Consider the following 14645-nt stretch of genomic DNA (forward strand, 5'->3'; position numbering starts at 1 on the left):
ATGTGCTCATATCTTCTGGTTCTAGTGAGGACTCTCGCTGCTGCATTCTGGACTAGCTGAAGCTTATTTATGCATCTAACTGAACAACCAGACAGTAAGGCATTACAATAGTCCAACCTAGAGGTGATAAAAGCATGAACTAGTTTTTCTGCATCATTTAGCGACAATAAATTTCTTATCCTGGCAATATTTCTGAGGTGAAAGAATGCTATCCTGGTAATATTATCAACATGAGCTTCAAATGAAAGGCTGGAATCAATAATCACACCGAGGTCTTTCACTGTTGCATTTGATGGAACAGAAAGGCCATCTAAAGTTACGGTGTGATCTAAAATTTTACTCCTAGCTGTATGCGGTCCTATGACTAGAACTTCTGTCTTATCCGGATTTAGCAGAAGGAAGTTAATTAGCATCCAATTTCTTATTTCTTCTTCAATCATGTCCTGCACACATTGCTCAATTTTAGTAAGCTGTTTTTTCTCATCAGGTTTTGCTGAGACATATAACTGTGTTTCGTCAGCATAACAATGAAAACTAATACCATGCTTACGGATTATGTTGCCCAGAGGAAGCATGTAAAGGGAAAAAAGCAGTGGCCCTAAAACTGAACCCTGCGGAACGCCAAACTCCACTAGAGAACATGCAGAATAATCACCATTTAAGTCTACATACTGATAACGATGGGTCAGATAGGATCTGAGCCAGGAGAGGGCTGTACCCTTAATTCCTACTACATTTTCTAATCTGTGAAGAAGAATACTATGATCAACGGTGTCAAAAGCTGCACTGAGGTCAAGTAATACAAGCATAGTTACACAACCCTGATCAGAGGCCAATAGGATGTAATTTACTACTTTAACGAGTGCTGTCTCTGTACTGTGATGAGGCCTAAATCCTGACTGATACAGTTCATGTATGCCATTTCTATGTAGATATGAGCATAGCTGCTCCGCTACTATTTTTCTAGAATCTTAGAGTTAAAGGGGAGGTTTGATATTGGCCTGTAACTGGACAGCTGACAGGGGTCGAGGTCAGGTTTCTTAATTATTGGTTTGATAACTGCTAATTTAAAAGATTTTGGAACATACCCAATGCTGAGTGAAGAATTCACTGTCCAGTCTTGCTATGCTTGAGCCGCAACAGTGGCAAGCTGGCAGTGATGAGGCTCAAACCCCCAACCCTTTGGTCAGAGACTCAATCACCTTACCCACCACTGCATCAATATAATAAGAAATAAATAATACAAGTAATGTCATAAATAAAGAGCAATATATGAGATACTGTAAGACAATATTTTTCAATTCCAGAATAAAGACATGTGGGAGCTGATGAGCGATGAGGACTTTGAAGGCTGCACTCCTCTACACTACGCCTGCAAACTCGGCATCCACAACTCTGTTAAAAACATGCTGGGTTGTGAAATCTCCCTGGGTCACAAGTCAAAGGAGAAAAAATCAGCTCTTCATTTTGCAGCAGAGTAAAACAACATCCCACATGCCTCATGAATATTAGGATTTTTACCATAAGTAATATAATGATTCATCCTAATCCAGCTAATCCAAGGAATGGTGTTGGATTTTAAGATAACCCTGGTAAAGGTAACCATATTTTCTAGCAATACATTTCTTGCTGTACTTGCTGTGTGTTCCATCTTTTCAGATATGGACGAATAAACACGTGTCTCAGGATTTTGGAGACGATAAGAGACTCACGTTTGCTAAATGAAGGAGATGAGAACGGCCGGACGCCGCTCCACTTGGCCTCTAGGGGGGGCCACATTAAGGTGGTGGATCTGCTGCTCAGGAGAGGAGCGCTGTTCCAGAGGTATTTAATTTCCATTTAAGAAATTATTACTTTTTAAAAGTAATTTTGGGGCAGAGGTAGCTCCGAGGGTTAGGACACTGAGTTACTGATCAGAAGGTTGACAGTTTCAGTCCCAGCTCCACCAGGTTGCCATTGTTGGGCCCTTGAGCAAGGCCCTTAAAAAAATCGGAATTCCAAATCTCTCTCTCTGTAATCCCTGATCGAGCAGACTAATTAGTGTCTGGAACAAGGGATTGTACACCCTACATAGTGCACTTCGCTAACTGTCGGTCATCAGCTCCGCCAGTCATACCGTCGTTAGTCAGTTCTGCCAATCTTTAGGCAAAATAATTGGTTAAACAAACAACCAAATCATAATCTGTTGATAATATATGTTGATGGTGTTTGCGGACCTGTTGTACATACAGTATAAAAGCAATATCACACTCGAGGCCGTGCTGTTGTACTGAATATCAGCACACCTGTGATATCTACATACTTACGACTGCATCACAGCCATGCTGATATTCAGTACAACAGCACGGCCTCGAGTGTGATATTCTTTTGTGTTATATTTATTATTTATCTATGCAGAAATGTATTGGCTTTAATATTGAACCTTGAGTATACAAGCTCTCTGCTTCTACAGATTATTTAATTGATTCGCATCACAAAAAAGCAGTAATATAAAAAAAAGGTAATGAAAGGCAGGTTTCATTGTTTAAAGTCGGGATTATCATAATGAATTCCGCGTGTGTGTTAATGTGCAGTGATTATAAAGGCTGGTCGTGTTTACACCATGCTGCGGCTGAAGGATACACACAAACGATGACTGTCCTTCTGGCAGCAAACAACAAACTGCTGGATAACACGGACGAAGACGGGGTATAATATTTGATCATTTCAAATTTCATATTTGATCGTTTAATAAAACATTTTTGATATGATGTTTCCCTTAAATTTTGTTGCATTTTTTTCATCAACTTTTTGCACACAGTAGAATGCATTCTATTTATCCACCTTTATTTTTGACCAAACTGTCTCTGTACAGAACACAGCTCTGCACCTGGCCGCACGTGAAGGTCACGTCGCAGCTGTGAAGCTCTTACTGAACCAAGGAGCTGAGATCCTGCTCAATAATAATCACGCCTCGTTCTTCCATGAAGCTGTGCGCAACGGGAAAAAAGATGTAGCTAACGCCGCTATTGAGAATAAGAGGTGAGAACACACACACACACACACACACACACACACTGCTTCTGGATACAGACTCTTTTTTTTTACTGTCCTGTTATGATGACTTTTTTATTTTAATCTGCTTTAAAATCTAAATTTACTCAAACATTCCATCATCCACTAAGGATGATTTATTATTGACTTGCAGATTCAAAAGACTCGTACACATTTACAACTGAATGAAAATGTTATTGATTAATGGCAGGTCAACAGAGATTATGCATCGGTCTAAAATGAGCTGCGCTCGCTGCCCTGTGCTGGATTTAATCGAGTTTCTACCCGAGTCGACAAAGGTTTGTGCTTATAAGTCTACTTTATAATGCGAGGGGCGTTCAAGTCAAACCGGGACTTCTGATTACTAAGGAATGAAGGAATTAAGCCAATTGACATTAACGGAAGACTTCGAGCACAGTACGGTGATAAGACTCTTAGTAGCAGTAAAAACCTAAAAGGGTGCAAATATGGTATGCTGCAGTCATCCTCGTAAAAATTCAGCAAATGGAATAACATCTCCTGTACAGTCTTGACCTCGAACCGAGCCACTCCCACATGTTTGAGCCATTAAAGGAGTTCCTGGGAGGCCAGTGTTTCAGACATGAAGCAGGCCCAATCACGGTTCCAGTGTAGTGATAAAACGTTCTACTGTATCTTGATGTTATCCAAGTGCTAGTAAAACACTGTGATAAATGTATTACACTTTTTACTCTCATAGCTGTGTTCTGTTATTTTGTACAATCAAAAGTCCTGGTTTGACTTGAACATCCGTCAAACTTCACGCAAGTCCACTTTTGAGAACTGTTTAGTCCAGGCTGTACGGTGGTGTAGTGGTTAGCACTGTGGCCTCGCTCCTCCATGGTCAAGGGTTCGCTTCCCGCCTCGGTCCATGCTTGCTGGGTTCCCTCAGGTTACTACTGTTTCCTCCAACAGTCCAAAGACATGCAGACTTGGCTAATCGGCGTTTCAAAATTGCCCATAGTGTGTGTACAGTATGTGTGGGATGTGATGGACTGGCACCATGTCTAAGGTGTACCCTGCATCATGCCCAAAGTCTCCTGGGATAGGCTTCGGCCCCCCCGTGACCCTGTACAGAATAAGTGGTATAGAAAATGAATAAATTACAGTTTTATATTTTATTATTGCCATAAAGCAGATATCAGATTCGGTTTGGATACAAGTGCAAGTGAATTATACTGTACAGTCAAAACTTGAAGTACCTCCAAAATAACATTGAATAGCAGTTAATCATTAAGAAAGACTGTTGATATAAGATACTACTAGGATTAATCTGACCTCTACTGGAGAGAATGTAGCATCACATGTACATCATGATCATTTGAAACAGACAGAAGCTACACGGTATGTTTAGTGTCCCTGTATTAACGTAGACCGCTTGTCCCATACGCCAGATGTAAGTTAGTCAGCTAGCTGGAAGATTGTTATGCATACAGTATATGATTACACACAAAGTTGTCATTAGTGTGCATTCATTTGGACATTTGGATTTGACACAGAAAGAATTGTTTTTTTAAACGTTAAACTTCTTTTGTTGAATGTATTTTTTACCATGCAGCATCTTCTGGATCACTGTATGACTGAATCGGAGGATGACCCAAACAGCACTGATTATCATGTACGTGTTAAAACCTTTATATGTTGATTTTTTAAATGCAGTTAATATAGATTAGTAGTATTTGTAGTAAAGTAGTTATATGGTTGCCGGCGCGGTGGATTAGTGGTTAGCACTGTCGCCTTGCATCTCCATGGTCCAGGTTTGGTTCCCAATTAAGGGTCTGTGTGCATGGGCTTTGAATGTTCTCTCTGTGCTTTGTAAGTTTCTTCCAGGTCCTCTGGTTTCCTCCCACAGTCCAAAGACTTGCAGATTAGGCTGATTGGTGTTTCCAAATTGCCCATAGTGTGTTAATGTGAGTGTGAATGTTGACCAGTGGGCGCATCATGGTTTTAAAATGGGAATAAATACAATAGTCACTATTGGCCTCCACAGTCCCTAGTTGGACTACAGAGAATCTAGAGTTGTATGGTTTATATTATACAACCCATAGCATGTGGATGGCTTAGAAAACCAGTAACAGCTCCCAAGCCCCTTAAGCATTATTTTTATTGTGTTATATGTATTTTTTTTAATAGCATTGATTATCATATGTGGCTTATATGTAATCCCTTTTTGTTGGCAGATTACATACAATTTCCAGTGGCTTCAAGTTCCAGTAAATGTGCAAAAATCCTCTCAAACGGACAAAGATCAATATATTCAGCCTCTGTCTGCTCTAAATGTGAGTAACTAATGAGCTGCAGTGCACAAAACAGCAAGACTGTATATTTTTACATTTAAATATGATAAATACAATTATAAAAGTTAAATAAATACACAGAATTTGTGATATTAAACTTTATACCATATCTATTTAATGAAAAAAAATTGTAAAAAAGTGATAACTTTGAATTATGAGGGGCGTTCAAGTCAAACCGGGACTAAATTTGGGTAAATTCCTGGTGAATGAAGGTGTAAAACCAGTTGACATTTACACAAGACTTTAAGTGCAGTAAGATCCTCAGACTCTTAGCCTCATAAAAATTGTAACGTACGTCCATGAATGATGATCCCGGCGGATGTGGCTCAGAGACCACTGCAGTCGTTTCCATGAACGTTTAGCGAGTGAAACACCTGGTCCTTGAAAATCAACCAACTTAAGGAAAGAAGCATCGATCTGTCGGAACTGTCATTCACACAATAATTCACAAACACCACGTTACAGGAACTCGGTTGGGAGACATTCCCACATCTACCATATACTCCTGAACTCTGCACCAAGCCATTTCCACCTATTTGGGCCATTAAAGGAGTTCTTGGGAGGCCAGCGTTTCAGACATGAAACAGTCAGTCCGATCATGGCTCAGGCGTACTGAGAACTCTTTCTAGGCACCAGGGAAACACTGTTTCACATAACGGAAGTCCAGGATTGACTTGAACATCTCTTATAGAATTGTAAGCATCATGAATATCATTATTATTGACATTAATATTTTGTGCTGTGCTCATGTGTTGTGTTTGTGCAGGCAATGGTTCAGTACAACCGGCTGGAGCTGCTCACACACCCTGTGTGTCAGAAATACTTAGAGATGAAATGGTAGGCTAACATCCTAGTGATTAGATGCTTTCTTCTACATATAAAAATATATTTATTTTATACTGTAATTCTTACACAATTAATTCAATTCAAGTCAATTTTATTTGTATAGCGCTTTTAACAATTGTCATTGTCACAAATAAATAAAAGATTTATACTATATAGTTGGTATGAAATGTGAAAAACATGTATGAAATCAAAATGCTCAGATAGGCGAGCCAGGGGCGACAGTGGCAGGGAAAAACCTCCCGAGGTGGCAACAGAAAGAAACCTTGAGAGGAGCCAGACTCAGCATGGCACCCATTCTTATTTGGGTGATAACGGATAGCAGGAATTGTTTTGTAGTCATGGTTAGGCAGCTGGATGTTCATGCTGGATGTCTTCAATTTCATATGTGATTTGTTTTTTTTTTTTATCACTAAATATCTTAAATCCTATTAAAGCTGTTGTGAATGTATTTATTGTGTAACTTTATTTATTTATTTATTTATTTACACATGTACTGTATAGCCTCTTTCATGAAGTGACTAAAGATGCAGTATGTGCAGTAATCTTTCCTGATCTTATTCTGACCTACAGTATGTACTGTAATGTCTTGAGCCACCTCTCATTTCTTTATTTTGCTTCCAAAATGTATTATTATTATTATTATTATTATTATTATTATTATTATTATTTATTTTATTCCTGTACCTGAGCAGCTTCAGAGAACATTTTCCTCTGTTAAGCCACACAGTAACCTACAGTATGAATCACTTAAGCATTGAAAGCATCTAACTGAGATGATGACAGATGATCAAGCCAGTGATTAGTGTACCGGTGATGCTGAATGCTGAGTGGGTGGAACAGATGAGAGAGGAAATGAGGTTGCTGCTAAGGTTGTTACATAAACTACAATTTTTTTAAATGTTTTACATTTGCAGCCTGTCGCAGATTTTTTTTTTGAATTTAATTTCAGTTTATTTATTCTAAAGAAATGAGGGATGGCTCAAGACGTTTGCACAGACCTGTACTTGACATTTATCTGATTAGTTCAATCATCATATGCTCCTCTTAGTCTCTTCTACCGTGATTTGTTTTTTCATTAATAAAAGCATTTTCCCCAAAATGCTACAAAGCACTGTAACATCCCAGCATCCTACAAGCAATGTTGTGTCCCATGTTGGCCAGTGAAAAACAGAACCCCATCACCAGGCACCTCTCTACCCTCTCGTCCTGAGTGAAGGTGCTCTGTGGCTCCTGTGCTTCATGACACTGATGATGTACATTATTCATGTTTATACTCTGGTTCCGTATCTTTTGAAACTGTGTGTATATATATTACCATTTTGCGTAATTCTATAGATTATTATCACTTTAATTAAAAATATGAATTCTATTTTGAATAGATTAATTTTAATTAATGTCTTGTTTATGGTTTTTATTATATTTTTGCTCACAGGACAGCGTATGGAAGTAAAGCTCATTTACTCAACCTGGCTGTGTATCTGTTGGGCCTTTTGCCTCTCACATATCTCGTCATCAACTTGAAACCTACACAATTCAACACAACAAATGGCACGACCTTCTTCATGGAGCGCAGATCTTTCCGCAAAGTATGCTAAGTCAGACAGTTTGTGCCCCAAACTCTGGCATTTACTGACATTGCTCTAAATATTATTATCTACAGTATTATTATGAGAGATATGGTCAGAGAAACCATGAAGAAACAGTTATTTGTGATGGTGTGCTATACTGTAGCTTGCTAATGGGAGGCTAAAAACATGCTAGCTCAAACGGCTAATATTTTACTGTTTTCTCTCTCTCTCTCTCTCCCTCTCATTCTCTCTCTCTCTCTCTCTCGTTCTCTCTCTCATTCTCTTTCTCTCTCTCATTCTCTCTCTCTCTCATTCTCTCTCTCTCTCTCTCTCTCTCTCTCTCTCTCTCAGCAAAGCTATTTAATTTCAGTCTCCATGCTGATGGTCCTTGTTATGAACATTTACGCCATTTGCAAAGAGGTGATACAAATAGTACAACAGGTAATACAAGATGTTTTAAATACTGCAAATAAAATACTGTAGATTTAAGAGATGACAAAGCCATAAATAAATAAATTGCTGACGTTCAGGCAGATAAAGGCATTGTGCGATTATTATACACTATTAAAGGAAGAAAACTTCGGTAGAAATGGTGCAGAAATTTTTTTATACTGAAATATAATGAAAAATTAAAATCATTGTTTTTTATCATATCTTTTTGTGCTCACTTTGTCCCACCAGCGAATGACTTACTTTTTGGACTCCTCAAATGCAGCAGATTGGGCAACAGCCGTTTTCTCTCTTACTTTCGTTACTCCGATGTTCTTCAGTGTGGAAGGGAATCTGCATTGGCAGGCCGGAGCTTTAGCTATTTTGTTTGCATGGATCAACTTCCTGCTTTATTTCCAGAGGTAAAAAGAGCCCTGTTAAAACTAATAACAGTTCTGTAAATTGACTCTGACTCCACCACTATAACCGACTCCTCCATATACCCCCAACTAATATAGTACATCTAGTGTAGTACATCTAGTTTAGTGTTCCAGTTACCTTGAAATGAGACATTACTGTATATCATTCATCACCACCATTAATATGGCCAGCTAACTACATCATAAGCCATGCATACCGATCAGCCATAACATTACAAGGCAAAACATAATTGTGTAGGTTCCCCTTGTGCCGCCTGGACAACTCTGGCACCTCAGGGCACGGATCCTCTGGCAGTGTCTTGTGGTGTCTGTCATCAGCATGTTGGCTGCTGACACTTTGTGTGCTGTGGGTTGCATGGTGGGGCCCAAGTGGATTGGACTTTTTTGTCCTTTTGGGATTTTTGGGACCTTTGAAGGCCAGGCCGGCAGCCTAGGGCTATTTGCCTGTTGGGTCACATGGTATTTGGTGGTGTTTGGGCTTTGGTGCACCTGGTGTTCTAGCGCCTTCTTATCATGACCAGCAATGACTTTTTCATCAATTTGTGCTGAATTGGCTTTTCTATATCATTTCTATATCATTGGCTTTTCTATAGAATCAAACCAGACAGGCTAGCATTTGTTCCTTGCAGGCTTGGGTGAGTCTTGAGTGCCCATGGTCCTGTCCCCACATGGATGGTGTATAATCGATAATCACTGTTAATTTGATCATATTTTGTGCTGTTACTATTATGGTTAATATGGTGTATATTACTGCCTCAAATTAATTGAGCTAAAGTTAATACAGTACAAGGAATTCTGAGCTTTCTTTCCGTTTTCCTAGTTAGAAATCAGATGAACACCATATTTCCTGAAAGCAATAATATTGCAATTCCCATTCACTCAAAAACTCAACAGGCCAGTTCTAAACCCTGTTACAGCCTGATGAGTGTATTCCTGTGCCAGTGTGTTAAAATGTGTTTGCAATTTCCCTACAGGTTTGATCGCTTTGGTATTTATGTTGTAATGTTTGGAGAAATCATAAGGACACTCCTTAGTGTCCTTGTCCTTTTCTTCTTACTGTTGCTGGCTTTTGGATTGTCCTTCCATGCACTGATGCTTCATCGAGTAAGTTGCAATTGATACTCATTCCATTTGTTTCATCATTGATTATATATTGTTTTATTTAATTGAATAAAATACAATACAATAATACATTTATCTTCTTTTTTTTTTATTAGGGCGAGTTCAACTCAATTGGTCTATCGTTGGCACAGACATTTGTGATGACAGTTGGAGAGCTGAATTATGATACCGCGTTTCTGGAAGCATACAATCAGGGGCATTTGGCTTTTCCAGGAATCACCTATTATATATTTGTGATCTTCGTCCTCTTCATGCCAATTCTTCTCATGAATTTGATGGTAAAAAAAAAAAAAAAAGAAATCAACATTTTCTATCATGCAAGTCATCTTTATATAATGTATGAAGCAGAATGAAAACCCTCATGGGTCAACTTTGATTTTTTAATAACCACACTAACTGGGAAATCTAGCAAGATATAATGCCCTGTTAATACCATAATTATATTACTAAACTGCCATAGAATTAAATGAAGTATAAAAATGTTGGACAATTTTTTTGTGTGTATACCCTATTGTACTGTACAGTATGTAGCCAGCCATCCATTTATCAATCCATCAAGGAACGTCTGTAGTCCAACTAGGCATGATAGAGACCAATGGTGACCATTGGTACATTCACACGTGCATTCACGCTCTATGGGCAATTTGGGAACACCAATTAGCCTAATCTGCATGTCTTTTGGACAAGATCATTGCCACTCACATCACAGTGTGCTGCAAACGAGACCCAGCTAGCAATGAGCTCCAAAGTCCCCAGATCCCAATCCGATGAAGCCCCCATGGGAGGTGCGGGACAAACAGGTCTTATCCAGTGAGGCCTAATCCCACAACCCACAGCACCCAAAAGATTCGTTGTTAACTTCTTGGTGCCAGATACCACATTACAGCCCCAGAGGGCCTGCGGAGCCGTGCACCGAGGATCCAGAGCTGCCCAAGAGGCATCAATGGTACACAATACTGAGCATAACCCTTTACATTGGATTATGGCTGATGGTGTATAATCTGTACTTCAGTCCTGAGCTCTGGGCTCTGTTGGTGTGACTTTTGTGTTGATGTTCTACTCTGTGTTCAGTTTTCTTTTAACTTTTTAAATCCCTTCCCAATAGATAGGTTTAGCATTGCAAAATCATCCATAGGTGTGAATGAGTCTGTGTGCACGATGACCTCTGATCGACTGGTGTCTCATTCATTAGACATTCTTTTGGGCTAGGTTTTATGACTTATTATATTCTGCTTTATTTAATTGTTTGCCAAAAAATTCTTTAATAGAAACTGCTTTCTTGTGAGCGTTTTCGATTGCATTTATTAAAAAAAAAAAAAAAAAAAAATTCCTGAAATGATTATTTATTTGAATGAATTTCCTTAGATTGGTTTGGCAGTAGGGGACATTGCTGAGGTTCAAAGGAATGCTGCACTAAAGAGGATCGCCATGCAGGTGTTGCAAAAATAAATTGAACAGATCGATTCATTAAAACCATACCGCATATCCCATATTATCACACTTTACTGGTCATTAAATATGTCATTCACTCTTACACAGATAAATCTTCATACTACTCTGGAAGAAAAACTGCCGTATTGGTTCATGAAGAGAGTGGACAAACCTAGTGTCACGTTCTACCCAAACAGGAAGTGTGCCAAATTTCAGGTTAGTAACATAATCATACAGTATTAAAGATAGAGATGGAAATGTACTGACAGATGCCAGGAGGGTGATGGGAAGATGGAAGGAGTACTTTAAGGAGTTGATGAATGAGGAAAACGAAAGAGAACAAAGAGTAGAAGAAGTGACTGTTGTGGAACAGGAAGTAGCAAATATTGGTAGAAGTGAGGTGAGAAGGGCGTTGAAGAGGATGAAGAGTGGAAAGGCTGTTGGTCCTGATGACATACCTGTGGAGGTATGGAAGTGCTTAGGAGAGCTGGCAGTAGAGTTTTTGACAAGTTTGTTTAACAAGATCTTGGAGAGTGAGAGGATTCCAGAGGAATGGAGGAGAAGTGTATTGGTGCCAATTTTTAAGAACAAGGGAGATGTGCAAAGCTGTGGCAATTATAGAGGTATAAAGTTAATGAGCCAGACAATTAGGCTGTGGGAAAGAGTAGTGGAAGCTCGGTTAAGGGCAGAGGTGAGCATTTGTGAGCAGCAATATGGTTTTATGCCTAGAAAGAGTACATCAGATGCAGTATTTGCTTTGAGGATGCTGGCGGAGAAGTACAGAGAAGGTAACAGGGAGTTGCATTGTGTCTTTTTGGATTTAGAGAAAGCGTATGACAGGGTGCCAAGAGAGGAGCTGTGGTATTGTATGAGGAAGTCTGGAGTGGCAGAGAAGTATGTTAGAGTGGTGCAGGACATGTATGAGAGCTGTAAGACAGTGGTAAGATGTGCTGTAGGTGTGACAGAAGAGTTTAAGGTGGAGGTGGGTCTGCATCAAGGATCGGCTCTAAGCCCCTTTTTGTTTGCTCTGGTGATGGACAGGATGACAGATGAGGTAAGACAGGAGTCCCCATGGACTATGATGTTTGCAGATGACATTGTGCTCTGTAGCGAGAGCAGGGAACAGGTGGAGGAAAATTTGGAGAGGTGGAGGTATGCTCTGGAAAGCAGAGGAATGAAGGTTAGCCGCAGCAAGACGGAATACATGTGTGTAAATGAGAGGGACCCAGGAGGATTGCTGAGGCTACAGGGAGCAGAGGTAAAGAAGGTGCAGGATTTTAAGTACTTGGGGTCAACGGTCCAGAGCAACGGAGAGTGTGGAAAGGAGGTGAAGAGGCGGGTACAGGCAGGTTGGAATGGGTGGAGAAAAGTGTCAGGTGTGTTGTGCGATAAAAGAGTATCAGCGAGAATGAAAGGAAAGGTGTACAGGACAGTGGTGAGACCAGCGATGCTCTACGGCTTAGAGACAGTGGCGCTGAAGAAAAGACAGGAGGCAGAGTTGGAGGTAGCAGAGCTGAAGATGTTGAGGTTCTCCTTGGGAGTGACAAGAATGGATAGGATTAAGAATGAGTTTATCAGAGGAACAACCCACGTTAGATGTTTTGGAGATAAAGTCAGAGAGGCCAGATTGAGGTGGTTTAGACATGTTCAGAGGAGAGATTGTGAATATATCGGTAGAAGATTGCTGAGGTTGGAACTGCCAGGCAGGAGGTCTAGAGGAAGACCAAAGAGGAGATTTATGGATGCAGTGAGAGAGGACATGAAGTTAGTTGGTGTGAGAGAAGAGGATGCAGAGGATAGGGTTAGATGGAGGCAGATGATTCGCTGTGGCGACCCCTGAAAGGGAACAGCCGAAAGACAAAGAAGAAGAACATAATCATACAGTATATGTCATTTATGCCACTTATATAAGAACTGTACTGTAGTGTAGTTTTAATGACTTAACCTTTTAAAAACTTAATACCCAACAACTGTAGCTAAAAAAAAACAGTGCATTACATTTTTGCATAGTGAATAAGAATAATATATGTTTTTACCCAGGTAAAGGTATAATCTTTTTATGAAAATGCCATATACTGTAAAGCTTATCGGCTTTAAAAAGCTTGACTTTTTCTGCAATGCTTTATGTGCAGGGAATGATGGAGCAAATCTTTGGAACCGTTAGTCCAGAAAATGAAGTGCGCACTCGTTTAAACACTCAAGTGACAAAATCAGGTCCATTGGAGGCAGAAATGATGAAGCACAAATCCAGGTGAGAATCATTAAATCTTGTTGAAGGATACAATAGCTAAGTGCGACCTGATCATTCAAATCTTTTTAAAGGATAATTTGGTAAGGAACAAAGCATCCAATCAGCCAACACATCTCACCTTCACTTAGACTCCCATAGAGGGATCACTGATACTCTCTCCAAGTCTTTCTCGGATGCCAATCTGCCTCGTTGTGTTACTTTCCCTTATTTATATCAATCCCATCCTTCCCAACCAGTCCAGTTCCCACTCCTCTCATCCCTACTCATGTATCCTGATTGGTCCTAATTTCATCCATTCCAGTACTCCTTCCATTCCTGTCCTTTCCTCATCATCATACATTACCATACAAACACCATCCCTCTTTATCCCACCTCGGATACTCATTCCAATTCCCATCTCTCTTAGCCCCTTCCCAAACATACAGTACCCTATTCTTAGTCTCTCATTTGAATTCTTTTTCAATTCTATTCCTACCAATCCCCCCCAATCTGTTACACACCCAGTTGCGCTTCAGTCATCCCAGCACCAATTTTTTATTCATACCCAAAGTTTACTTTTATTATTGCGATAATGCTTTTTTTGTGGCCTGAAGGCTGAAGAAGATTACTTCGGCGTTGGAGAAGCAAGACATGTTATTAAAGCTCATCATACAGAAAATGGAAATCACGACAGAGGCGGACGAGAACGATGGACCTGACGACTTCCGGTCCATCACGGCTGTGAAATCACACAAATCTCGCTGGGCTCCTTTGATGCAAGCTCTTGGATCCAGAAAGTCCCAATCAAAATCCTGAGGGTGGTGTAGAGCTCTTTGAAATGTTAGACGTACAGTATCTCACACTAAACATATACTGGTAGAATTAATATACATTGCATTATAACACATTAAAATGTAAGCGAATAACGTCTCACTTAGAACTTACTAAGGACTAGTCCCAAGGAATAGATAGAGCGTTTAACATTAAATTACTCAATAGTCTTTTCAAATTAGTTCATCAATAATACTAATAATAGAATTGATCTATTTACATGGGGAGATAAGGATTTAGACACTTTAGTTTTTCTTAGTTAATATACTTCCAGTCTACGAATTTGTTCAAATCTCCGTGTTTTTTGCACTAAATATGTATTCATACATGTTAATAAAGACATGGTTTGATGAAAGTATTTAAACACTACGATGTGGCTTAATGATTAGCACTATGGCCT

At 39.6% G+C, this 14645-nt stretch overlaps 1 protein-coding gene across 1 annotated transcript in view; it reads left to right on the forward strand.

The window, feature by feature from the left end:
- LOC128514135 (transient receptor potential cation channel subfamily A member 1-like) overlaps nucleotides 1-14349 on the forward strand; it is a 30041-nt gene extending 15692 nt beyond the window's left edge. The window contains exons 12-28 of the mRNA XM_053487840.1: nucleotides 1308-1477; nucleotides 1660-1824; nucleotides 2574-2688; nucleotides 2855-3021; nucleotides 3245-3332; nucleotides 4610-4669; nucleotides 5232-5330; nucleotides 6115-6185; nucleotides 7627-7780; nucleotides 8114-8203; nucleotides 8444-8613; nucleotides 9606-9735; nucleotides 9849-10031; nucleotides 11119-11187; nucleotides 11293-11400; nucleotides 13317-13435; nucleotides 14029-14349. Of these exons, the coding sequence (XP_053343815.1) occupies nucleotides 1308-1477; nucleotides 1660-1824; nucleotides 2574-2688; nucleotides 2855-3021; nucleotides 3245-3332; nucleotides 4610-4669; nucleotides 5232-5330; nucleotides 6115-6185; nucleotides 7627-7780; nucleotides 8114-8203; nucleotides 8444-8613; nucleotides 9606-9735; nucleotides 9849-10031; nucleotides 11119-11187; nucleotides 11293-11400; nucleotides 13317-13435; nucleotides 14029-14230 (2160 nt within the window). The 3' untranslated portion in view covers nucleotides 14231-14349. The remainder of the gene's footprint in view (nucleotides 1-1307; nucleotides 1478-1659; nucleotides 1825-2573; nucleotides 2689-2854; nucleotides 3022-3244; nucleotides 3333-4609; nucleotides 4670-5231; nucleotides 5331-6114; nucleotides 6186-7626; nucleotides 7781-8113; nucleotides 8204-8443; nucleotides 8614-9605; nucleotides 9736-9848; nucleotides 10032-11118; nucleotides 11188-11292; nucleotides 11401-13316; nucleotides 13436-14028) is intronic.
- Nucleotides 14350-14645: the final 296 nt, after the last annotated feature.

The sequence above is a fragment of the Clarias gariepinus genome, chromosome 26 (assembly GCF_024256425.1).
Source record: "Clarias gariepinus isolate MV-2021 ecotype Netherlands chromosome 26, CGAR_prim_01v2, whole genome shotgun sequence".
NCBI lineage: Eukaryota > Metazoa > Chordata > Actinopteri > Siluriformes > Clariidae > Clarias > Clarias gariepinus.